The 27,749-nt window shown below is 45.0% G+C and overlaps 1 protein-coding gene across 1 annotated transcript in view; it reads right to left on the reverse strand.

The window, feature by feature from the left end:
* Positions 1-808: 808 nt before the first annotated feature.
* The window catches only part of LOC124788664 (dynein axonemal intermediate chain 2), a gene marked incomplete at its 3' end in the record, with an annotated part of 150,808 nt that continues 123,867 nt past the window's right edge, over positions 809-27,749 (reverse strand). Inside the window, exons 7-10 of the mRNA XM_047255940.1 lie at positions 12,541-12,687; positions 9,211-9,405; positions 8,415-8,433; positions 809-822 (exon numbers count right to left, since the gene is read on the reverse strand). Of these exons, the coding sequence (XP_047111896.1) occupies positions 809-822; positions 8,415-8,433; positions 9,211-9,405; positions 12,541-12,687 (375 nt within the window). The remainder of the gene's footprint in view (positions 823-8,414; positions 8,434-9,210; positions 9,406-12,540; positions 12,688-27,749) is intronic.

Raw genomic sequence — 27,749 nt, forward strand, 5'->3', positions numbered from 1 at the left:
CCTGCATGAATAAAACGTATCGTAAAACAGAGATCATAGCGGCTGTTTAATGGAAATGGTTTGTTGTTGTTTCGCCGAGTCTGTTTTGCAATAGACAGCTTACTAGACCATCTAAAAGTCTCATATAACGTTAAAAATATGAGCGTTGAGTGATAGAACAACTCTTTTCTCAGATGTGATCAATGTTAAAAGTCGGCTTTAAAAGCACCCATTTAACACATTAACTTGATCTTTCACTTCTATAGCCATTTATTTCAAGTTAATTAACAGGTTATCAAATTATAGCTTACTACTGACAAAGTAGGTGATATTCATAACACAAAGTAAATTAAGTGCTTAAGAAAACGATAACGCTATATAGCAAGTAAGCAGCCGCAGATGAATGAAACGTACACTTATAGTATGGACATAATAGAAACAAAACTAATTAATCCAGATCGTTCGTAAGACATTGTACATGCAGCAGTTAAAATTACAAACTCTCTAATATATTATAAAACCATGCGTTACTACATATGGTCTAACTTTCATAAGACAACTGAATGCTGATAGTTGCTCCGTACTTTTGCAAAAGCTTGATGAACCTGATGTATAGGTGACACAAATTACATTATCTGATCAAAAGTATCCGGACACCTATATTTGTTTTGTAGTCATCAGTCCAGAGACTGCTTTGCTGTAGCTCTCCATGCTACTCTATGGATACGAGTGATAGTATGCTGGCCGTTACTTCGAATGTGCAGCAGATGGTATTCTTCCTACACGTCGGTCAGGGGGCCTGAAAATGCGTAACGTAACACAGTAACTGGTTGTTGTTGTTGTCTTCAGTCCTGAGACTGGATTGATGAAGCTCTCCGTGCTACTCTATCCTGTGCAAGCTTCTTCATCTCCCAGTACCTACTGCAACCTACATCCTTCTGAATCTGTTTAATGTATTCATCTCTTGGTCTCCCTCTATGATTTTTACCTTCCACGCTGCCTTCCAGTACTAAATTGGTGATCCCTTGATGTCTCAGAATATGTCCTATTATTCGATCCCTTCTTCTAGTCAAGTTGTGCCACAAATGTCTCTTCTCCCCAATTCTGTTCAGTACCTCCTCATTAGTTCTGTGATCTACCCATCTAATCTTCACATCCTTCTGTAGCACCACATTTCGAAAGCTTCTATTCTCTTTTTGTCTAAACTATTTATCGTCCACAATTGACTTCCGTACATGGCTGCACTCCATACAAATACTTTCAGAAACGACTTCCTGACACTTAAATCTATACTCGATCTTAGCAAATTTCTCTTCTTCAGAACCACATTCCTTGTCATTGCCAGTCTACATTTTATATCCTCTCTACTTCGACCATCATCAGTTATTTTGCTCCCCAAATAGCAACACTCATCTACTATTTTAAGTGTTTCATTTCCTAAGCTAATTCCCTCAGCATCACCAGATTTAATTCGATTACATTCAATTATCCTCGTTTTGCTTTTGTTGATGTTCATCTTATATCTTTCTTTCAAGACACTGTCCGTTCCGTTCAACTGCTCTTCCAGGTCCTTTGCTGTCTCTGACAGAATTACAATGTCATCGGCGAACTTCAACGTTTTTATTTCTTCTCCATGGATTTTAATACCTACTCCGAATTTTTCTTTTGTTTCCTTTACTGCTTGCTCAACATACAGACTGAATAACATCGGGGATAGGCTACAACCCTGTCTCACTCCCTTCCCAACCACTGCTTCCCTTTCATGCCCCTCGACTCTCATAACTGCCATCTGCTTTCTATACAAATTGTAAATAGCCTTTCGCTCCCTGTATTTTACCCCTGCCACCTTCAGAATTTGAAAGAGTCCAGTCAACATTGTCAAAAGCTTTCTCTAAGTCTACAAATGCTAGAAACGTAGGTTTGCCTTACCTTAATCTATCTTCTAAGATAAGTCGTGGGGTCAGCATTGCCTCATGTGTTCCAACATTTCTACGGAATCCAAATTGATCTTCCCCGAGGTCGACCTCTACCAGTTTTTCCATTCGTATGTAAGTAATTCGTGTTAGTATTTTGCAGCCGTGGCTTATTAAACTGATAGTTCGATAATTTTCACACCTGTCAACACCTGCTTTCTTTGGGATTGGAATTATTATATTCTTCTTAAAGTCTGGGAATATTTCGCCTGTTTCATACATCTAGCTCAGCAGATAGTAGAGTTTTGTCAAGGCTGACTCTCCCAAGGTAATCAGTAGTTCTAATGGAACGTTGTGTACTCCCGAGGCCACCTATTCGTGGACATTAATATGGGGTGTGACCACCCTTCGCCTCTATGACGGCTTGAAGTCTGTGGGGGACATTTTTCAGTGAGGTGTTTGAAGGTCTATGCAGAAATGGCAGCCCCGAAACCATAGGAGGTCGAAGGAACAAAGTCGACTTTCTAACTGATCTCAAAAGGTGTTCCATCGGTTTCACGCTCGGACTCTGGACAGGCCAGTCTATTTCAGGAAAGTTATTGTCCATAGACCATTGCCTCATAGAGATTGCTTTATGACAAGCTGCTTTGTCATGCTAGTACATACAATCATCGTCTCCGAAATGTTCCTCTACTGTAGGCAGTACCCAATGCTGTAACACGTATTCATGTCCTTCCACATTTAGCGTTTTCTTAAATGCAATAATGGGACTACACCCTAACGACGGAAAGCACCTCCATAAGGTAACACTACGTCCGTACTCTTTGCTATCTCTATTAACCCCATAATGGCCTGTCTCCAGCCAGGCATCTCCGTCTCCCTTTTTGTTGACGATTTTGCCATTTATTGCGGTTCTCGATAGACCTGTCTCATTGTGCGACGTTTTCAGCGATGTTTCGATCGTCTTTACTCATGGTGCATCGACAATGGCTTTCGTTTTTCCACTGGAAAACCCGTTTGAATGAATTTCTGGCGGCGCAGTTGGTTTCTCCCACTATTTTTACATCTTGGGCCAGTTGCTCTTCCGTTCGTTGAATCTACGAAGTTCCTAGGGTTCATGCTCGATAGGAAACTCTCTTGGTCCTCCCATGTGTCTTACCTGGCAGCCCTTTGTATGTGGTCCCTCAGTGTCCTACATGTCCTCAATGGTACTTTCTGGGGTGTAGATCGAACCACCCTCCTCGGTTTGTACCGGCCCTTTGTCCTTTCGAAACTACACTCCTGGAAATTGAAATAAGAACACCGTGAATTCATTGTCTCAGGAAGGGGAAACTTTATTGACACATTCCTGGGGTCAGATACATCACATGATCACACTGACAGAACCACAGGCACATAGACACAGGCAACAGAGCATGCACAATGTCGGCACTAGTACAGTGTATATCCACCTTTCGCAGCAATGCAGGCTGCTGTTCTCCCATGGAGACGATCGTAGAGATGCTGGATATAGTCCTGTGGAACGGCTTGCCATGCCATTTCCACCTGGCGCCTCAGTTGGACCAGCGTTCGTGCTGGACGTGCAGACCGCGTGAGACGACGCTTCATCCAGTCCCAAACATGCTCAATGGGGGACAGATCCGGAGATCTTGCTGGCCAGGGTAGTTGACTTACACCTTCTAGAGCACGTTGGGCGGCACGGGATACATGCGGACGTGCATTGTCCTGTTGGAACAGCAAGTTCCCTTGCCGGTCTAGGAATGGTAGAACGATGGGTTCGATGACGGTTTGGATGTACCGTGCACTATTCAGTGTCCCCTCGACGATCACCAGTGGTGTACGGCCGTATAGGACATCGCTCCCCACACCATGATGCCGGGTGTTGGCCCTGTGTGCCTCGGTCGTATGCAGTCCTGATTGTGGCGCTCACCTGCACGGCGCCAAACACGCATACGACCATCATTGGCACCAAGGCAGAAGCGACTCTCATCGCTGAAGACGACACGTCTCCATTCGTCCCTCCATTCACGCCTGTCGCGACACCACTGGAGGCGGGCTGCACGATGTTGGGGCGTGAGGGGAAGACGGCCTAACGGTGTGCGGGACCGTAGCCCAGCCTCATGGAGACGGTTGCGAATGGTCCTCGCCGATACCCCAGGAGCAACAGTGTCCCTAATTTGCTGGGAAGTGGCGGTGCGGTCCCCTACGGCACTGCGTAGGATCCTACGGTCTTGGCGTGCATCCGTGCGTCGCTGCGGTCCGGTCCCAGGTCGACGGGCACGTGCACCTTCTGCCGACCACTGGCGACAACATCGATGTACTGTGGAGACCTCACGCCCCACGTGTTGAGCAATTCGGCGGTACGTCCACCCGGCCTCCCGCATGCCCACTATACGCCCTCGCTCAAAGTCCGTCAACTGCACATACGGTTCACGTCCACGCTGTCGCGGCATGCTACCAGTGTTAAAGACTGCGATGGAGCTCCGTATGCCACGGCAAACTGGCTGACACTGACGGCGGCGGTGCACAAATGCTGCGCAGCTAGCGCCATTCGACGGCCAACACCGCGGTTCCTGGTGTGTCCGCTGCGCCGTGCGTGTGATCATTGCTTGTACAGCCCTCTCGCAGTGTGCGGAGCAAGTATGGTGGGTCTGACACACCGGTGTCAATGTGTTCTTTTTTCCATTTCCAGGAGTGTAGATATGGGTGCTTTGTTCATGCATCTGCACGTCCGTCCCTCATACGCCGTCTCAACACCATCCAACAGCGTGGCAGCCGTTTGGCCACTGGTACTTTTTACACTAGTTCAGTTGAGAGTCTGTATGCCGAAGTTGCTGAACTACCACTGTTCTACCGCCGTGACTTTCTCCTATGCAGGTATGCATGCCATTTGTCTGCGATGCGTGGCCACCCATCCTATGCCTCCTTCTTCGATGACTCCTTTGATCGCCAATACGGGAGGCGTCCCTCTTCCCCGTCACCTCCTGGAGTCCACTTTCGACTCTTGTTCCAACGGCTTAACTTCACACTACCTGCAACATTCCCGGTGTGTGTGAACCCTTCACCACCTTGGCTTAGTGTGGCGGCCTGTTTCCACCTTGGCCTTCGTTGGCTTCCTAAGGACACTACTCCAGTCTCGCTCTATCGCCTTCAGTTTCACGACCTTCGCATGGAATTTCGCGATAGTACCTCTGTGTATGGCTGTCGGACTGACCGTGGTGTCGGGTGTGCCTTCATCATTGGCGCCGGCGTTTTCCGGTATCGGCTTCCGGCACATTGCTCAGTATTTACAGCAGAGCTCTTCGCTCTGTATCAGGCCACGGAGTACATCCGGCGACACAGGCTTTTCAGTTTTGTCCACTGCTCAGACTGTCTGAGCGCCCTTCATAGTCTATGTGCGCTGTACACCGCCCATTCCTCAGTGCAATGGGTACAGGAAAACTGTCACTTGCCCACTCTTGGTGGAGCCACTGTGATGTTTATGTGGGTTCCTGCTCATGTCGATCTGCCAGGAAACGAGGCTGATGACGCTGCTGCCAAGTCTGCAGTCCTCGTACCTCAGCCCACTAGTTGGTGTCACTTTGGTATCGCCATTGGTCCTCCCTTCATGGGAATAAGCTCAGGATTATTAAGTCTCTGCCAGCGGCTTGGACGACCACCTCTCGGTCCTCCCGCCGGGAGGAGGTCATTTTAACTAGGCTGCATACGCACCACCTTTTTAGCCATCGCCATTTGTTAAGTGGCGCTCCCCCGCTGCTTTGTGCACATTGTGCCCACGTTTTAACTGTACGCCACATCGTGACGGAATGCCCATTTTTAACCATTTGCCGGCCGAAGTGGCCGCGCGGTTCTGGCGCTGCAGTCTGGAACCGCGAGACCGCTACGGTCGCAGGTTCGAATCCTGCCTCGGGCATGGATGTGTGTGATGTCCTTAGGTTAGTTAGGTTTAACTAGTTCTAAGTTCTAGGGGACTAATGACCTCAGCAGTTGAGTCCCATAGTGCTCAGAGCCATAACCATTTACGTTCCCGCTTCGGTTTGCCGTCAGTGTTATCGGACGTTTCAGCCAACGACGCGCGGGCTATCGACAGCGTTTTACTTTTTACCGGTCGTAGTAACATGGCGAACGCCGTTTAATTTTTAGTTCTCGACCTCCGTTTCTCTATGGCGTATTTCATAAACCTTTCTCCACGTCCCTGTTTTTAGCTATCTTCTCTTATGTCGATTCGCATTGACGTGTAGTTGTTTTTTTAACTCCTCACTATCTTCGTGTTATATACACTACTAGCCATTAAAATTGCTACACCAAGAAGAAATGCAGATGATAAACGGGTATTCATTGGACAAATATATTATACTAGAACTGAAATGTGATTACATTTTACGCAATTTGGGTGCATAGATCCTGAGAAATCAGTACCCAGAACAACCACCTTTGGCCGTAATAACGGCCTTGATACGCCTGGACATTGAGTCAAACAGAGCTTGGATAGCGTGTACAGGTACAGCTGCCCATGCAGCTTCAACACGATACCACAGTTCATCAAGATTAGTGACTGGCGTATTGTGACGAGCCCGTTGCTCGGCCACCATTGACCATACGTTTTCAATTGGTGAGAGATCTGGAGAATGTGCTGGCCAGGGCAGCAGTCGAACATTTTCCGTATCCAGAAAGGCCCGTACAGGACCTGCAAATGCGGTCGTGCATTATCCTGCTGAAATGTAGGGTTTCGTAGGGATAGAATGAACGGTACAGCTACGGGACCTAAGACGTCTGAAATGTAACGTCCACTGTTCAAAGTGCCGTCAATGCGAACAAGAGGTGACCGAGACGTGTAATCAATGGCACCCCATACCATCACGCCGGGTGATACGCCAGTGTGGCGATGACGAATACACGCTTCCAACGAGCATTCATCGCGATGTCGCCAAACACGGATGCGACCATCATGATGTTGTAAACAGAACCTGGATTCATCCGAAAGTATAACGTTTTGGCATTCGTGTACCCAGGTTCGTCGTTGAGTACACCATCGCAGGCGCTCCTGTCTGTGATGCAGCAGCCATGTTCTCCGATCTGATAGTCCATGCTGCTGCAAACGTCGTCGCCGGCCGCGGTGGTCTAGCGGTTCTGGCGCTGCAGTCCGGAACCGCGGGACTGCTACGGTCGCAGGTTCGAATCCTGCCTCGGGCATGGGTGTGTGTGATGTCTTTAGGTTAGTTAGGTTTAAGTAGTTCTAAGTTCTAGGGGACTTATGACCTAAGATGTTGAGTCCCATAGTGCTCAGAGCCATTTGAACCATTTTTTGCAAACGTCGTCGAACTGTTCGTGCAGACGGTTGTTGTCTTGCAAACGTCCCCAGCTGTTGACTCAGGGACCGAGACGCGGCCGCACGATCCGTTACAGCCATGCGGATAAGATGCCTGTCATCTCGACTGCTAGTGATACGAGGCCGTTGGGGCCAGCACGGCGTTCCGTATTACCCTCCTGAACCCACCGATTCCATATTCTGCTAACAGTCATTGGATCACGACCAACGCGAGAAGCAGTGTCGCGATACGATAAACCGCAATCGCGATAGGATACAATCCGACCTTTATCAAAGACGGAAACGCGATGGGACGCATTTTTCCTCCTTCCAGGAAGCATCACAACAACGTTTCACCAGGCAACGCCGGTCAACTGCTGTTTGTGTATGAGAAATCGGTTGGAAACTTTCCTCATGTCAGCACCTTGTAGGTGTCGCCACCGGCGCCAACCTTGTGTGAATGCTCTGAAAAGCTAATCATTTGCATATCACAGCATCTTCTTCCTGTCGCTTAAATCTGGCGTCTGCTGCACGTCATCTTCGTGGTGTAGCAATTTTAATGGCCAGTAGTGTATTTTATTCCTCAATGCCTGAGGATTTTTACCTGAAATTTTGGGCAAACTATTTTTTTCTGCTTTGTGCATCACCAGCAACAAGTAAAAACGGTTTTACTAACAAGGGAACCTCCCCATCGCACCCCCCTCAGATTTAGTTATAAGTCGGCACAGTGGATAGGCCTTGAAAAACTGAAAACAGATCAATTGAGAAAACAGGAAGAAGTTGTGTGGAACTATGAAAAAACAAGCAAAATATACAAACCGAGTAGTTCGTGGGATGATAAGCAACGTCAAGGGCGCTAAGAACGCAGGAATGCCGTGGTCTCGTGGTAACGTGAGCAGCTGCGGAACGAGAGGTCCTTGGTACAAATCTTCCATCGAGTGAAAAGTTTAGTTTTTTATTTTCAGTTTATGTGTCAGGAAGTTGGTAGGACATGTTCTGAGGCATCAAGGGATCACCAATTTAGTATTGTAGGGCAGCGTGGAGGGTAAAAATCATAGGGGGAGACCAAGAGATGAATACACTAAGCAGATTCAGAAGGATGTAGGTTGCAGTAGGTACTGGGAGATGAAGAAGCTTGCACAGGATAGAGTAGCATGGAGAGCTGCATCAAACCAGTCTCAGGACTGAAGACCACAACAACAACAACATGTGACAAACTCTTATGTTTTCATCATTTTTTTTGGGAGTGATCTTCACATCCACAAGAAAACCTATATCGGGCAAGGTAGAAGAATCTTTTTACCCCTTCGCCAAGTGTACAAGTTAGGTGGGTCGACAACATATTCCTGTCATGTGACGCACATGCCGTCACCAATGTCGTATAGAATATATCAGACGTGTTTTCCTGTGGAGGAATCGGTTGACCTATGACCTTGCTATCAAATGTTTTCGGTTCCAATTGGAGAGGCACGTCCTTTCGTCTACTAATCGCACGGTTTTGCGATGCGGTTGCAAAACAGAGACACTAAACTTATTACAGTGAACAAAGACGTCAATGAACGAACGGACAGATAATAACTATGCAAAAATAAAGAAAATAAAATTTTCACTCGAGGGAAGCTTTTAACCAAGGACCTCTCGTTCAGCAGCTGCTCACGCTACCACGGGAACACGACGCTCCTGAGCTCACTCTGTCCATGATGTTGCCTATGTGACACGTGGACTACTCAGTTTGTATATTTTGCTTATTTTTTCACAGTTCCACACAACTTCTTCCTGTTTTCTCAATTGATCTGTGTTCAGTTTATCACGGCCTATCCACTGTGCCAACTTATAACTGAATCTGAGAGGGGTGCGATGGGGAGGTTCCCTTGTAAGTTACAGTGACATCCTGTAAAACATCCGCTAGATTATCAGCGTTCTGTGGTTGTTGCCCACATATTACAAAACAGTAATCAGGGGTAGGTCACATGAATTATGTAGCTACGACAGAGATGTGCGGCTGCTCACGTTCTCAATGGTGGCGCGGAAGTCGGCCTCGACCTGGGCCAGCACCGCCTCGCTGGAGGTCCGCTGTGCCGCCTGCGCCGCCTTCTCCTTCAGCGCCGCCTCCCTGGCGGGCCCCGACTTCACCTTCTGCTTCAGTCTGAGCTCGCGGATGCGCGCTTCCAGAATCTTCTCTCTGCGGCTTTCGCGATCCAGCATCTGCAACGATATAAGTACGTCGGTCTAAACAGTATAGATACAGACTACGAAAGACGACTCCTGAGAGGATAAAGAACAAACAAGGTCTAATACATATAATACGTCCAGAAGTGCATAGCTTCCGTGCCGCATGTTAGAGTGTCGAACCTACAGATACCGCAAATACCTTTTAGCCGTGACGTAATAGTTTTGGGGCTTTCGACGGCATATGTGAGTAAACAGACAACAGAATACTAACAAGAATATATTTGGGTTCCACATCGTATGTAGTTTTTTTTATTAAGAACTACATTATGCAAAACACAACTGTTACGTTATACTTTATTAGACACGATAGATTTCGGTCTATGATCAGACTAACGTTGGGTCCAAAAACCTTCTCAGCTATGCATTTGCATAAAGGGAATAACAGTTATCAGATTACATTGTTCCACCATTGATATCAGCTCTGAAACTTAACATTATGTCCACTTAACCCCATACACGTATTTCTGCGGTATATTCATGGACTGACACGCGGAGTGTTTGGTGTTCTCATGGACTCATGCACTGAGTGCGAGTATACCAGACAAATACGTCTATGATCATAAAAGAACATTATGTTACGTATCCATCATTTTGATTTGCAGCTCCTTGTATTGGCCGTGTTTGCAGTTAAAATTGTTGGATGTGAGGTCCGCCAGTAACGCAAAACACCGCTTTTCTCAGTACACAAACATGTTTCGGCACCACTGTGCCACTATCTTCTCTTTTACAAAAGATTTTGTCAGCAGCTTTTTACAAATTTGAATTTGACTGACATCGTAGTTGTAATGCCTAACATATTCTGAATTCATATGTAATAGATAAAAAAGATCTAATTCAACGTTCGACGTTACAGAACAGAGTATTCAACTCGTAATGATTGACAGATAACAAAATCGGTATTTCTTTTCGTTACAGAACTTTATTTCATTTATGAAAGCAGTACGGGCTTAAATTTGCACATAAGATGGATCAGTTTCAATGAAATATGGTTACATTACAGCATTGGACCCAAGTTTTGTTTTTGAGTCCTTGTTTTACTGTTTATAAACCTACCGTACATGTTGCGAAAATATCGACACCCTTTATTGATTTAAACGATCGACCGCGTATTAAAATCTTCAGTAAACTACCCGATCCACTCAGTTCTACTATACGACGCATGGCAGCACAGCTACGACTTCGTATACGTATTCGTTGCCTTCTCCAGCTCTCATCTATCGACTACCTTAGACCTAAGGTTACGCTACGGTTCAGCGTGTCACTTCGACATACAGTAATTAAAAATACCTTGGGGAGGTGGTGTTGTACAACTTTAGTGAATGTTAAGGACTGTATTATGCGATACACTGCTGTAACGGCATAGTTTATTAGCGACAATCGATGTCACTCAAGGATCAGACCATCATCAGGCCCAAAAACCATCTCACCCATGACTTTGCGTAATTGGAATAATATGCATCTGATGTGCATTGTTCCATCATTGATACTAGCTGTAAATCGTAGCATTATTGTTGGATGTGAGGTCCGCCAGTAACGCAAAACACCGTTTTTCTCCGTACTCAAACATGTTTCGGCACCACTGTGCCACTATCTGTGGGTTTTCGTTTTTATTTATTCCGCAATGTGAACATTTATGTTAAATGATTATAAAATTATGTTCATTTTTAGTTCAAACAACAGATCGTTTCTTTTTGTAAATACCTTTACATTTGGTGTGCATGAATTTTCACTTGTGTGTTAATTACTACAGGTAGCTTGTCAACTGCAACCAAACGAAGTTGATGAGAAAGTTTATTGCTGGGAGTTAACCTATCTTCTAGAATGTAATTTAGTTTTTCGCGATGTTTTCGCACTTCTGCCGAGCTGCATGTCTCCGTACAGTCAGTTCTTGAACAGAACTCGGTGCGAGTAGTACCAAGGTGATGCTGGTGGAAAGCCGGTAGTAAGAATTGTTTTGAGTGGAAAAAGTGGACTTCTACGAGTACAAGATGACGTAATGAGTTTTATATGAACGTTGGACGGCAAAGTGAAAAACTGAATAACTGCATGATTCATGAAACATGAAAATTACGGAAACCTACTTCTTCAATTATAACTTCCTGTGACCGTTTACATGAGATTCCATCGTTAACTTCAATAACACAGTTGGTGTAACTAGCGGAACTTTCGAATTTCGAAAATAAATCTGCAAATGTGTGTCTGACATACATGCGATTGTTGATAAAAAGAAATAGTTATTTACAACTGGAAAGTGACAGTTTGGTTGTGAGTTTGCGAAACCATTGAATATGATGTTATCAGAATAACTGTATCATTTGTTACGGTATGTACTTTACACTTATCGGGTTTGGATGAATGGATGATGTCCACCATTCTGATGTCTTCAAGGGGCAAAAGAGACGGGTCGTATCGGCAGGTTCAGTATTTCAGTAGATGGAATCTTATTCACACATTACATGGCTGTGAACAGTACATTCTATTGGCCGACGCTCTATAATGTGGCTTAGAGGAAGTGTTTGAAGTAACGCCCCATGGACTCTGAGGACTTATTCAACCGCATCAGTTTACATCCGAAAACGTCACAGAGCAGCAGGAATGGGTTGTCCCAGTGTCTGAAAATCATGCTACTGAACTGTCTTACCTCATTCAGTTAGAGCGAAAGATGTTGTCGAGGTGCCTCCCAGCTGTAGAGTGGAAGTTGGCTGAAAGACCATCATGAAGTGGTCACATGATCCTTCGAACTGCCAAAGGACCATCTTCCAGGAGGCAGTGTGTGCCACAAGGCGAGCAGATGCTCCCAGTCCATGAAGCGTTGCTAAGGACTGAGTAGTTTTAAGAGATGATCGTAGACTGTGAACAACCATAAATTGATGCTTAACCGGCACTCGTAATTCGCGGTTATCTGTCCAAGAGACTTTTGTGTAACCCACGGATGACTGTTATGGAGATTTGTAATACTGTTCCCCATAAAGGTGGATGGTGCACAGGAACAACGAAATGGTTCCAAGCATGGAAAGCACGCATTTTAGGATGTGTCTCCATTAGATCTTATTTGTTACAAGTCCTGCCTGAAATTAAATGTTAGAAAGACAGACGGTGGAAACTTACAGCTGTGAGCAACGGTTTGTCGTTCTTCTGCAGCTCGGCCAGGTTTTCAGAGATCTCCACAAGGTACACAGTGCCCATGTCACTTCCCACAGCTATCATCTGACCGTTGTCACTGATGCTCAGACATCTTAGTGGATCGTCACACACCTGTGGAATTCAAAAACAATCCCTTAGATTTTCTCTGATGTACAGTTTTATTGAGAGTCGTATACAAAAGCAGTTTCACATGTCTGATAAGCAAGCAACACACAATCCTCTTTTTGGAAACCCGACTTTACCCGTACGGAACTGTTTAAAGTGGAATGACTACATAAAACTAATCACAGAGAAGGGCAAAATCCAGAATGAGACTCATTGGAAAAATCCTCGGGAAGTGTAGTCCACCCTCGAAGAAGGTAGCATACAAAACCCTCGTTCGACCTATTCAGTAAACATTTTGACAGGACTAGGAAAGAAAATCCAGACCTATATGAGCGTCGCTTTGAGTCATTGCATGTTATTCGCTTTTCAAATTCAAAGCCAAGAACATAAGTACAAGAAGGCAAAACAATTTATACAATGGACAATGTTTTCTAGAGGTACAAATTGGAACTACTTTTTACTAGCATATGGTTCTTGTTATCAGATTAATCTTTGTGAAATTGAGGAGTAGTACCTTCTACCGCTGAAACCTTTAAATCTCTAAATTCTGTAAACGTAGATTGTCTTTCATAGCATATGTTCTAAGATACGTTTAAGGGTCAGTTTTGCTTCGCATGTTCTTACATGTCTCACGAACTCATACTGATCTTCCAAACGATCATCTTCTACCAATCGTTCCATCCTACAAGGATTCTACATCTACGCCTACATGCATACACTGCAAGCCACCACATGGTACATGGCGAAGTATACCTCGTACGAGGGTTGACTGAAAAGTAATGCATCCACCTTCGTAACTGTTCAACAGTTGGCAGCATTGGTATGTGGCAGGTACTGGCTTGTTCCGTAGCCTCTTCTCTACAACTCCAGTTGGCGAGAAGCCTTAGCATTCAACGGTTGTGTTGTTACAGTTTAAAGTACGGACCCTGAGCAGCCAGTCGGTCAATGCGATTTAAGCCACGTGCAGTCACTGAATTCTTGACAGGAGAAGGTGTCACCCCAAAGGAGATTCATCAGAGAATGAAAGCAGTTTACGTGATTGTGTTGATGCGGGTAGTGTGCAGCGTTGGGCGAATAAGTTTAAAGATGTTGAGGCGGGAACATTTGACCTGCGTGACAAACTAAGAGTTGGACGTCCTGTGACATCAAGCACCGAGTTTCACAAGCAAAATATTTACAGATTGATTCAGGAGACCGTCGTATCACACAGAGAGAAACTGCAAGCACAATCGGCATTTCAAAAGAACGTGTGGGTCACATTATTGCTTTGCTTGGCTATCGGCAGATCTGTGCACGATGGGTACCCCGGATGCTGACTCCTGATACAGACTTGAAATTTGCCAGGAACTCCTCTCAGCCGGCCGCGGTGCTCGTGCGGTTCTAGGCGCTCCAGTCCGGAGCCGCGCTGCTGCTACGGTCGCAGGTTCGAATCCTACCTCGGGCATGGATGTGTGTGATGTCCTTAGGTTAGTTAGGTTTAATTAGTTCTAAGTTCTAGGGGACTGATGACCACAGCAGTTGAGTCCCATAGTGCTCAGAGCCATTTGAACCATTTTTCAACTCCTCTCGCGTTACGAGAATGAAGAGGCACAGTACTCACATCAACACAATCACCATAAACTGCTTTCGTTCTCTGATGAATCTCCTTTGGGGTGACACCTTCTGCTGTCAAGAATTCAATGACTGCACGTTGCTTAAATCGCACTGACCGACCGTCTGCGCAGGGTTCCGTACTTTACACTGTAACAACACAAGCGTTCAACGCTAAGGCTTCCCGCCAACTGGAGCTGTAGAGAAGGGGCTAAGGAACAAGCCAGTACCTGCCGCATACCAATGCTACCAACTGTTGAAGAGTTACGAAGGTGGAGGCATTACTTTTCAGTCAACCTCGCACCACTACTGGTCATTTCCTCTCTTGTTCCTCTCGCAAACGAAGCGGGAAAAATACAACTGTCTATATGCCTGCGTATGAGCACCAATTTCCCTTATCTTGCCTTCGTGGTCCTTACATGAAGTATATGTTGGAGAACAAAAATCGTTCTAGTCACCTGCAAATGCCAGTCGCCGCGCGGAGTGGCCGCGCGGTTTGAGGCGCCATATAACGGATTGCACGGCCACTCCTGCCGCAGGTCCGAGTCCTCCCTCGAGCATAGGTGTGTGTGTTGTTCTTAGCATAAGTTAGGTTAAGTGGGTGTAAGCCTAGAGACCGATGAGCTCAGTACTTTGGTCCCTTAGGAATTCACACACGTTTGAACATTTTTGTATTGGTAGTTCTCGAAATTATCCCAGTAGTGTTTCACGTAAAGGATGTCGTCTTCCCTCCAGGATTTCCATAATAGTCGCGTGTTGATCGAATCTAGCGGTCACACATCTACCAACACACCTCTAAATGACTTCGATCACTTCTTTTAATGCGACCTGATGCGGATCCCCAACGCTCGAGCGGTACTCAAGAATAGATCGCACCACTAGTGCCGTAAGCATGGAGTCCTCTGTATATGAGTTACACTTCCTCTTCACTACTACCGGTCTTAGGTGCTCGTTCCATTTCATATCGCTTTGCCAAGATATTTAATTGCTGTGACTGTGTCAAGCAGCACACCACTGACATTGCATTCGAACATCAGAAGATTGTTTTTCCTACTCGCCTGCGTTAACTTATATTTTTTTCTACATATAGAGCAAGCTACCATTCACCATACCAAATATAATTTCTGTAATTTCATTTTTTTACAGGATGATTGCGGGATCTCGGCTATTCAATATAAAATGTCAAACCAACAACACTTTTAGCCGTCTGAATTTTATTTTACTTTTACTACCAGTTTTGGCGTTACATTACGCCATCTTCAGGTCCTCTGACGTGTGAGAAGAATCTTAGCTCTTGTACAGTCGAAATAGTGACCAGCATACAGTCACTTTCATCCCTAGACTTCTTTTCAACAACGCGAACCCTTCGTTCATCAGTTGTAGACCGAACAGTCTGCAATTGGTGAACGAAGGGTTCGTGTTGTTAATAAGAAGTCTATGGATACGAGCGATAGTATGCTGGCCGTTACTTCGAATGTGCAGCAGATGGTATTCTTCCTACACGTCGGTCAGGGGGCCTGAAAATGCGTAGCCGGCCGGAGTGACCGAACGGTTCTAGGCGCTACAGTCTGGAGCCGTGCGACCGCTGCGGTCGCAGGTTCGAATCCTTCCTCGGCCATGGATGTGTGTGATGTCCTTAGGTTAGTTAGGTTTAAGTAGTTCTAAGTTCTAGGGGACTGATGACCTCAGAAGTTAAGTCCCATAGTGCTCAGAGCCTTTTTTTTTTTTTTTTTTTTTGAAAACGCTTATCGTAACACTGAAACTGGTAGCAAAAGTAAAATAAAATTGGAATTAAAGACGGATATGATTTCTGTCTGAGCCATTCAATATCCTCCTACAGTCACTCAATAACGATACTCTCCCCTCACTACAGCGTCACCTGCAAACAACCGCTTATTGCTGATGGCCCTATCCATCAGATCGTTTCTGTAGCCCTATATAAAGAACAAGAGCTGTCCCTGTCACACTCACCTGGAGTTCTCTTGCCGATACTCTTGTCTCTGACGAATAACTCGTCGTCGAGGACACCTTAATGGGTTCCATTACTTCGAGCCACTCACATATCTGACAACCAATCCCGTATGCTCTGACGCTTGTTAGCAGTCTCCAGGGTGACACTGCCTCAATCGGTTTCCGGAATTTGTGGACAGAAGCTTTTAGGTCTCAAGGAAGTTATTATATTCAAACTTAAAATATGCTCAAGAATTCTCCAGCAAACCGATGTTAAGGATATCGGTCTGTACTTTTGCTGGTCCTTTCTTCTATTTTCTTATATACAAGAGTCGCCTGCGCTTTTTCCCGGTTGCGTGGAACATTGTGGTGGGCGAGAGATACTTGATACGACATATGCTAAGTAATCTGCCAAACCCGAAGAGTTCTAGCGGTTCTAGGCGCGCAGTCCGGAACCGCGCGACTGCTACGGTCGCAGGTTCGAATCCTGCCTCGGGCATGGATGTGTGTGATGTCCTTAGGTTAGTTAGGTTTAAGTAGTTCTAAGTTCTAGGGGACTGATGACCACAGATGTTAAGTCCCATAGTGCTCAGAGCCATTTGAACCATTTGAAACCCGAAGAGTACTCCCTGCAAACCGGAATTGGGATACTACAGCAGCGGCAAATAGTACCGCCCGGTCGTACGCAACGATAATGTTCCAGTGCGTGCGCGCGTCAATAATAATGGAAAACGAGAAACGTCGTCCAAACAGTCGCACAGGACTAACCATTTCCTCTGATGTACCGACACTGCGCGGAACTCTGTTGTGTAAGGCATCTGCAGCCGCAGACAGCGAAAGTTGTCGAAACCAGTTGAGAAAAGGGCCCCGTTGTGTGAAGTCGAGTTAGTGTGTGTGTGATATTGGTAGTGGCAAGTTCCTATAGGACCAAACTGCTGAGGTCATCGATCCCTAGGCTTACACACTACTTAATCTAATTTAAACTAGCGTACTCTAAGAACAACACACACACTGATGCCTGGGGAAGGACTCAAACCTCCGGCTGGGAGAGCCGCGCGGCTACTCCGCACGGCTGTGTGTGTGATGATGCCGTATTCATTACCCGAGCATGTTGCCATTGGCTCAAATGGCTCTGAGCACTATGTCACTTAACATCTGAGATCATCAGTCCCCTAGACTCAGAACTACTTATACCTAACTGACCTAAGGACATCACACACATCCACGCTCGAGGCAGGATTCGAACCTGCGACCGCAGCAACAAAGCGGTTCCGGACTGAAGCGTCTAACAACCCTACCACAACAAAGGTCAAAAATTAATTATGATTGTAGTGTTGCTCACGCTGCTAAATATTGCATTTTCGGACAACAACAAAGTTATATTATGTGGCAGGTGTCATAAGAGCACAGTTAATAAAGTCATTTCTTGAAATAATGGATAAACTATGTTGTGGATTGGCAAGACAGCCAACCCACTATGAGAGGAAGCCGAAAGGCACGTGTTTTAGCTCACGCAGGCTGGCGTGAGGTCTGGAACAGGTCAAGGAAATGAGACTAACAAAAAACGTACGTAGCTGTTGGAATACTTAACTTTAATCCATAATTGGTGAACATCGCTCTTGACGGTACATGTTTTACAGCATCAATAGTAACTGGTAATGGCGCCTTGCTAGGTCGTAGCAAATGACGTAGCTCAAGGCTATGCTAAACTATCGTCTCGGCAAATGAGAGCGTCTGTAGTCAGTGAACCATCGCTAGCAAACTCGGCTGTACAACTGGGGCGAGTGCTAGGAAGTCTCTACTAGACCTGCCGTGTGGCGGCGCTCGGTCTGCAATCACTGATAGTGGCGACACGCGGGTCCGACGTATACTAACGGACCGCGGCCGATTTAAAGGCTACCACCTAGCAAGTGTGGTGTCTGGCGGCGACACCACAAACTAGGCCCTCATCTTTTCGTGTTTCCCACGCTGGTCTCGTTGTGAACTCATGGCTCAATCGTCGAAAATCTCGGTAGTGATGATTCCAAGATCGGATGCAAAGAGGCCTAGGTGATATTCTGCGATATTCAAAAGTTTTATAGATGTGTTTCATAAACCATTGTTTAAGATTAAACTTTTGCAAGTTAGGACAATGGTGATGTAAAAAAGTAATCAGCACTCCGAATTTAAGTTACACTTCTTTTTTATTACTTTTGTTGCAATATCACGTAACTTTAATTGATGAAAGGAGAAAATATTAAAATGCAGTAAATGAAGCAGGCAAAAAGGAATACAAACGTCTCAAAAATGAGATCGACAGGAAGTGCAAAATGGCTAAGCAGGGATGGCTAGAGGACAAATGTAAGGATGTAAAGGCTTGTCTCACTAGGGGCAAGATAGATACTGCCTAAAGGAAAATTAAAGAGACCTTTGGAGAGAAGAGAACCACTTGTATGTATACCAAGAGCTCAGATGGCAACCCAGTTCCAAGCAAAGAAGGGAAGGCAGAAAGGTGGAAGAAGTATATAGAGGGTTTATACAAGGGCGATGTACTTGAGGACAATATTATGGAAACGGAAGAGGATGTAGATGAAGACGAAATGGGAGATAAGATACTGCGTGAAGAGTTTGACAGAGCACTGAAAGACCTGAGTCGAAACAAGGCCCCGGGAATAGACAACATTCCATTAGAACTACTGATGGCCTTGGGAGAGCCAGTCATGACAAAACTCTACCATCTGGTGAGCAAGATGTATGAGACAGGCGAAATACCCTCAGACGTCAAGAAGAATATAATAATTCCAATCCCAAAGAAAGCAGGTGTTGTCAGATGTGAAAATTACCGAACTATCAGTTTAATAAGCCACAGCTGCAAAATACTAACATGAATTCTTTACAGACGAATGGGAAAACTGATAGAAGCCGACCTCGGGGAAGATCAGTTTGGATTCCGTAGAAATGTTGGAACACGTGATGCAATACTGACCCTACGACTTATCTTAGAAGAAAGATTAATAAAAGGCAAACCTACGTTTCTAGCATTTGTAGACTTAGAGAAAGCTTTTGACAATGTTAACTGGAATACTCTCTTTCAAATTCTGAAGGTGGCAGGGGTAAAATACAGGGAGCGAAAGGCTATTTACAGTTTGTACAGAAACCAGATGGCAGTTATAAGAGTCGAGGGGCATGAAAGGGAAGCAGTGGTTGGGAAAGGAGTGAGACAGGGTTGTAGCCTGTCCCCGATGTTATTCAATCTGTATATTGAGCAAGTAGTAAAGAAAACAAAAGAAAAATTCAGAGTAGGCATTAAAATTCATGGAGAAGAAGTAAAAACTTTGAGGTTCGCCGATGACATTGTAATTCTGTCAGAGACAGCAAAGGACTTGGAAGAGCAGTTGAACGGAATGGACAGTGTCTTGAAAGGAGGATATAAGATGAACATCAACAAAAGCAAAACAAGGATAATGGAATGTAGTCAAATTAAATCGGGTGATGCTGAGGGAATTAGATTAGGAAATGAGACACTTAAAGTAGTAAAGGAATTTTGCTACTTCGGGAGTAAAATAACTGATGATGGTCAAAGTAGAGAGGATCTAAAATGTAGACTGGCAATGGCAAGGAAATCGTTTCTGAAGAAGAGAAATTTGTTAACATCGAGTATAGATTTAAGTGTCAGTTAGTCGTTTCTGAAAATATTTGTATGGAGTGTAGCCATGTATGGAAGTGAAACATGGACGATAACTAGTTTGGACAAGAAGAGAATAGAAGCTTTCGAAATGTGGTGCTACAGAAGAATGCTGAAGATTAGATGGGTAGATCACATAACTAATGAGGAAGTATTGAATAGAATTGGGGAGAAGAGGAGCTTGTGGCACAACTTGACTAGAAGAAGGGATCGGTTGGTAGGACATGTTTTGAGGCATCAAGGGATCACAAATTTAGCATTGGAGGGCAGCGTGGAGGGTAAAAATCGTAGAGGGAGACCAAGAGATGAATGCAGTAAGCAGATTCAGAAGGATGCAGGTTGCAGTAGGTACTGGGAGATGAAGAAGCTTGCACAGGATAGAGTAGCACGGAGAGCTGCATCAAACCAGTCTCAGGACTGAAGACCACAACAACATCACGTAACTCGTTCCAAAACATCACTCCACAATATAAAACATACTTGAAAATATCTTCCTCACTGTTAAAGTTCACATTTCGTAAACCGACTACAATTTGTGTCTTTTTAACATGACGACCACAGCTTGACTCTCTAATAACCGCTTACGCGCCCAAAAATCAGAGTTACAAGTACGTCAAAGATCATAGTTACAAAAGAAAGAATACACATAGGAATAATATCATTGCAATATATACATATCGATGTACCTCTACATTAATGAAATCAAATCTGAATGTTGTCACAGAAGTATGTTAACTATTTTACAGAAACACAGTAGAATATTGCTGGTATCGAGAGGTTGAGGTGAGGTGCCGTAATGGTTACGTAATTGAAGTACCATTACAAGCGCCTAGAACCGCTCGGCCGCCGCGGCCGGCTCCTTTTGCCATTGTTGAAGCGTTCATTCGCACTGGAGCACTGGATCTTTTGTGAAAACAAAGAACTCGTTTCAGAAGAAATTCTCAAGACGTTCTGTGCCAGCAAAAAGCACCACATAGGAACTGATTGAAAGATGGCGGCGTACAGCACCGGTTTACAATGCTCCCAGGAGTAGATCACCACCTGTCTCCACACCTGAATTAAAGAGGCAGGTGCAGGAGATAACGACAAGAAGTCCTCGTAAGTCAACCAAGAGAATGAGTCAACAGGTTCACGCTAGTGAGAGAAGTTGCAGACGTGTTTTAAGGGGTCTGATATTAAAATCATACCTGATAAGTGTTGTGCAAGAACTGAAGGAGCCTGACATGCAGAAGAGAGTTCATTTCTGTTCATGCCCACTAAGACTCAGCATGAATGACGAGGCGTGGTTCCACCTGTCTGGTACATGAATTCCCAAAACAACCGGTATTGATCGACCACACACGATTCACCAGGTACCCTTGCACGACGATAAGATCGGTGGTGTGGTGCGCCATTTTCGCCATACGCGTTATGGGGCCCATATTCTCTGAGACTATAGTGAACAGTGACGTGTATTTGCGAATCCTGGAGGAGTTTTGTTCAAACTTGACAGAGGAGGAGCGTCAGTTAACTTCACGAACCGGTTTTACGTGCCGCACCCTGTATCTGGTCCTGGCGACTTACTTGTTTTCAACTCTCAGCTGCTGCTCGACGGCAGGGATGCCTATTTCTGTGTCCTCCCTATGGGAGTTTATTCGACGGTCAAAAGATAGTATGTCTGTGCGATCCTCCTACGTCAATGATATTTTACACGCGAAATTAAATCTTCAGCATTTCTTTTGCTGTCTTCTCTTGCGACAGCAGATTCGTCGACGAGTTACTGAATAGAAGCCTTCGACGCGGTTAGTGATACCCATGGGATTACAATTTTCTCGGGTTCTCGGCAAGCTCTTACGCTAACGTATGACGGTGGAAGTTGCTATATACTTCACGTATCGATTTTATAGATGCACGAATTTCTTATAACTTTTGCCTATCGATATTTTGTGCGTTATTTTTTGAACCAAAAACGTAACAATCTCCGTTTCTTCAGCGGGTTACTGAATTTACTGAATCATGGTGGGTCTTTTTCGTCCTTAATCCACTTATTTGGTACATACTTCTCTGGTTTAAAATTTGCCCATAATTCCTCTATGTCCATAATAATAATGAAAGTAAGTTATTTCTATTCATTGTCTAAGCGGGATTCTAACAACTGCTTTTCCGTTCTTTCCAGCATAAAAATTTCCCTAACTTTGATTGTAGTGGGTGGTGCTAAGCTCCTATGGGACGAAACTGCTGAGGTCATCGGTCCTTAGGCTTACACACTACTTAATCTAACTTAAACTAACTTACGCTAAGGACAGCACACACACCCATGCTCGAGGGAGGACTCGAACCTCCGAAGGGGGGAACCTCGTGAACCGTGGCAAGGCGCCTTAGATTGCGTGGCTACCCCGCGCGGCCTTTGATTATGGAATTATAATTTAGTAACCATAATCGCTATGATGACCTCAAAATCCTTAATTCCTGTCTCTATACTGACACTGTCGATAAGGTCAGGCACGTTTGTAGCTACAAGGTATAAAATATTTCCAACACGAGTGTGTTGCTAAGAAATGCTTCACAAGACACTCTGTCCATCTCATCTGAAATTAATCCATACACACTCCATTCATAGGTTAAAGCCGACTCTGTCTAAAACTGTATGATCGGGGTACTTCCGCGCTACTGAGTGTAGAGTTTCTTTGAATGTTTCTACAACTGTTACTGTGGAATCAGCAAGCTGGTAAATACATCCAATGATTAAGTTTAGTTTACCTAGGCCAGTTACTCGCGTCCAAATTAAGGGCGCAGTCAGGCTAAGTTTCGATCTTGGTAGACACAATATTCTCGTCGACTCCAATGGATACTCTCCCTCCTATGATGTCTGTCTTGTCGATAAAGGCCTACCTATCGTGCATCACTAAATATTTCGGAGCTTTCTGCTTTGTGTTTTGTCTGGCTCTCAGTCCAGAGTATTACTTGAGTGCGACAGCTTTTATGGGGGGAAATAAATTTAGGGACTTTGTGGTGTCACCGCCAGACACCACACTTGCTAGGTGGTAGCCTTTAAATCGACCAGGGTCCGTTAGTATACGTCGGACCCGTGCGTCGCCACTATCAGTGATTGCAGACCGAGCGCCGCCACATGGCAGGTCTAGTCTAGAGAGACTCCCTAGCACTCGCCCCAGTTGAACAGCCGACTTTGCTAGCGATGGTTCACTGACTACAGACGCTCTCTTTTGCAGAGACGACAGTTTAGCCTACCCTTCAGATACGTCATTTGCTACGACCTAGTAAGGCGCCATATTCAGTTACTATTGATATTGATATTGTGAATCATGTACCGTCAAGAGCGACGTTCTTCATTAATGGATTAAAGTAAAGTATCAAACTACTTACGTCCGCGTTCTGAATTCTAATTCCTTGTCATATTCCAGACCTCACGTCAGTATAGTTCTTCCCTCCTCACGACAGCCTGCGTGAGCTGAAACGCGTGCATTTCGGCCTCCACTAGTAACACGGTGTTGGCTCTTCAGCCAACACAACAGACTTTGTTACAGATGCTTCTGCAACTTACTGTTAACATTTCGACATCTGAAGTGTCTTTACTTTCTATGCAATCTGATTTTACTCTCTGCGTATCCACTAGATACTGGCAAGCATTCATCAGGGGACCTCAAACGACCGCTTAGCCTTGTGAGGTAAAGGGCGAGTTGTTGCCCCCTGAAAATATTCAAAGCTCAGAGTTGGCGTGGCCGTGCTGGGGCCTCTCAACGAGCTGCGGCTCGTCGACGGCCACGTGGTGCCAAACGTTAGCTGGGCTCCACGGACCGCGTGGCTCGGAATTCCTTGATGACGCTGTGTCGATGAAGGAGACATGCCAGGAGTGCCAAAGATATCGGACTTTGCGAAACCTTAATGGCAGCCATTTCACAGTTTGTATAGAAATTAATAGTAGCCAGGTGAGTCATGTTACCTCAAAAAGAAACATGTACCTTACCATTATTTGCAAGACGATTCTGGTGGTGTAGTCAGATTTTCAATATCTTTATTAGTTTAAAGTTGAGTATCTGATGATCAATTATACAAGTAACACCCAGCAACGAATTTCCAAAATCTAAACGGTTCATCCGATTTTGTCGATCGACGTGTCTTTAGAAAGCTATTAGTGGAAACCTAAATTGGTATATAAATTACAGGCATGTAACTTGAATAGTGCATGATTTATTGAAGGTCAAAGTGGTCAATTACTATCGATCGCTTCAGGCCATAAGTACTCCACAGTGACACGAGAAAACGGTAGCAGCATGCTCATAAATATATTTATTCGTCTATGTTTTTGTTCGTATCCGATATATACTATTAATGAAGAAATTATTCAAATATTTACTGTGTTTGGAAAGCACTGGCACTTTAGGCTACTGGCCTATCTTTTGTTTCCATTCCTTTGACATATGTTTATTTAATTTGTTTATGTATTTAATTATTTGTGTTAGAGCGTGTTCATGGTCCAGCCGTATGAATATTTATTTAATTTCAAATTATTTAAATGTAAATCCAGTATTTCGAATGTGTTTCGTTACGTTTGTGAGTGTGCGTTGGCTTGGAGACAGGGCAGGAGCACTCTAGCCAATCGCAGTGATCGTTCCAAAAGGGACACGTGGAGAGACTGTATGGAGGTGGGGGAGGAGCATCATTTTGAGAAAGGACAGAGGGAGTTCTAAGGGGTATAGGAGAGGACACGAGGGAGTCCTGGACAATACGGTGCGACGTACGGTAGCGGGAAAGTCTTGGAGAGTGGAGCAGTTTGCGTGTGGTCGCTGGAGATAGAAATACTTCGGAGTGCCGACTTATGAACTTGTGAGTGAATATCTCGCGAGCTATGTTGTCGTTCATAACTAATTACAATCAGTAGGAGTCTATTGTTTCCCTGTTATTCAACTTATATTCTATTTAATTGGTGGACCATCGACACCAATAAGTGTTTTGCAGAAATATACCGCATTCTCAAAAGTACTTCTGCTATCATATTCATCATTTAAAGTCGTTAAGATTGTACCTGCAGATTTTATTTAATTGCAATCTTTCATTTATAAATTACTATGTTGCATTAAAAATTCGCAACTGCCGAGTGATAGGAACCTTCGACCACTTGATTCATGTATATACTGTACACTCAGCAGTATTTGGCTCGTAATGCGACACCTACGTATACCAGCCCCTAGACAACGAAACCAGTCAAAACTTTCTATATTTCAACTCTGAGTCAGAGAGTACGTAGTTGAGTGCCATCATTTCATGTTTTATTTGAAAGCCCACCGCCTACAAAAAAAGCTATATGCACTGCACAAGTACTCTGCTATCTGAGTAGCTATTTCGTCTGTTCAGTCCACCCCTAACCTGTCAAGAGGAATCCTACAATTCCCAACCTCATAACGCAAGTTCAGAAATCTGCAGCCAAGACAGTCACAGAAGTGACAGAGCCTCTGGTTGAGACCCTCTTCTCGGTTCCGATTCAAAGGACCTCGATCAGTTCTGGGTACAATACTGCAGATTGTAAGCTCTGCTTACACCCAATGAACGACACCAGCAGTCTTCATTACTTCTGCCAGTGTCTATACGAAAGGAGGATGGCCTCAGAATCCAAGTGACAAGCATCGTTGGTACCGACGTGAGGCACAACTTGAAGATGACTGCTGCATCCTGCACCTCTGATAGTCGCAGGCAGGACCTCCTTCACATCTCGGATGAGGCCCCCACTGATGACATATCCAGTATACATTGGACTTCTTTCCAGCTTTGGGCGCTATTTCCCTAAGGAGGTCCATAACACACCAAGCACTGTAAATAAAAAAAACTGTTTCCAAAAGTAGGCCTAAGTATGGGGTATAACTTTGTTTGTTTAAGTGATTCAAGTAAAGAGTCTAATGAAGATGTTCATAGTTTATTTACACATTTCATTCACTCAGTCGAATTTAGTGCCAGTTCATATATATGCAAATATCAAAAAATGGTTCAAATGGCTCTGAGCACTAAGGGACTTAATATATGAGGTTATCAGTCCCCTAGAACTTAGAACTACTTAAACCTAACTAACCTAAGGACATCACACACATCCATGCCCGAGGCAAGATTCGGACCTGCGACCGTAGCGGTCGCGCGGTTCCAGACTGTAGCGCCTAGACCCACTCGGCCACTTCGGCCGGCTGCAAATATCAATTCAAATCTTTAAAGTCGAGTAGGCACTGGTTCTCATCATCAAATGAAGCTGAAACTGCATGATAAGGTATACTTTAGTAGTACAAAAATACTTTAAGTTAGAAAAGAAAAATTCATCCTTAGAAGAGACTCCCTAATTTATAGTGCACATTGCATTAAAAAAGCAAATTCTGAATGCGAGAGTCCTCGCCTGTGTGCTTATTTAGATGGATAGAGGCCTACATTGGTAATAGGAAATGATGGTATGTGTTGCGAAATTCCTTGGACTTGCAGGCAAAGAGGGATAGGTAATGATGTAATATGACCACCTGTCAGAAGTCTGAATAACCACTTTTTGCAGAGCAGATGTGCAGAAAGAGAGTCAGTGATGCTCTGGAAGGTACCGACAGAGATCTGCAGCCATGCTGGCTCCAGTACGTGGCCACCTGCGCTAGATTACAAGGTTGAGGATCCGTGGCGCGTTCAGCCCGATCGAGGTGATCTCACAGATTCTCGATTGGGTTTAAATTCGGGGAGGGTAGGGGGGGGGGGTGTTGGTGGCCTGGAGAGTACACTAAAGTCATCCTAATGGTCTTGGAACCACTCACATACATTGCGATTTGTGTCACATGTTATCATAATAATAACGTCGTGTGACGAGGGCCTCTCGTCGGGTAGACCGCTCGCCTGGTGCAAGTCTTTCGATTTGACGCCACTTCGGCGACTTGTGCGTCGATGGGGATGAAATGATGATGATTAGGACAACACAACATCCAGTCCCCGAGCGGAGAAAATCTCCGACCCAGCCGGGAATCGAACCCGCGCCCTTGGGATTGACAATCTGTCGCGCTGACCAGTCAGCTACAGGGGCGGACGCGCGACATGTTGCATTGTCATGATGGTAGATGCCATTGTGCCGAGGAAAACCAAACTGCATGTTGGGGTCGACATGCTCCCCAAGGATAGATGCATACTTGTGTTGATCCATTGTGCCTTCCAGTATGACGAGACCAACCAGGCAATGCAACGAAAACATTCCCGAGACCACAACGCACCCTCCACCGGCCTGTACCTATCTGACGATTTTTGCAGAGCGGTACATAACAAAGGCCATGTGTCTGATGGAGCATATAGCGTGATTCGTCTGAAGAGGCTGCCTGTCGCCACTCAGTGGACGTTCAGCTGCCTTTGTAGCTGATGAACAGCAGTCAGCATGGGTGCATGAACCAGGCGCCTGCTACAGGGGCTCATACACAACTCCATTTGCTGAACAGTAGTTGAGGAGGGACTGTTGGTTCAACTGTGCGGTCAGTTATTCAACAGTTGTATGTCTGTTTGCACGTACACACCTCCGCATCCGTCTTTCACCCCTGTCAGCTATGTCTCGTGGTGCACCACTGTTGCCTCGGCGCCGGTTTTGGACAGCGCCACTTTGCCGTGCACGGCGTATTTGAACCAAGGAGGCACTCAAACAGTTTACAGAATTAGACACTTTGTAAATGCTTCCACCCTTCGCTGGAAAGCAAATGATCATGTCCTTTTGGACGTCAGATGAATCGCTCCTTTTCACCCACCACTGCTAGTGCCACCTGTCGTTTGTAAGTGGTTACTGCACGTTGACGTCGAACATAGCCGGTGGTCACGTTAGGCTAAGGCCGGTATTACACTGTCAAATTTCTTTGTCAAATATCTTTGTGCAATA

This window comes from Schistocerca piceifrons, chromosome 3, assembly GCF_021461385.2.
Source record: "Schistocerca piceifrons isolate TAMUIC-IGC-003096 chromosome 3, iqSchPice1.1, whole genome shotgun sequence".
Classification (NCBI taxonomy): Eukaryota; Metazoa; Arthropoda; class Insecta; order Orthoptera; family Acrididae; genus Schistocerca; species Schistocerca piceifrons.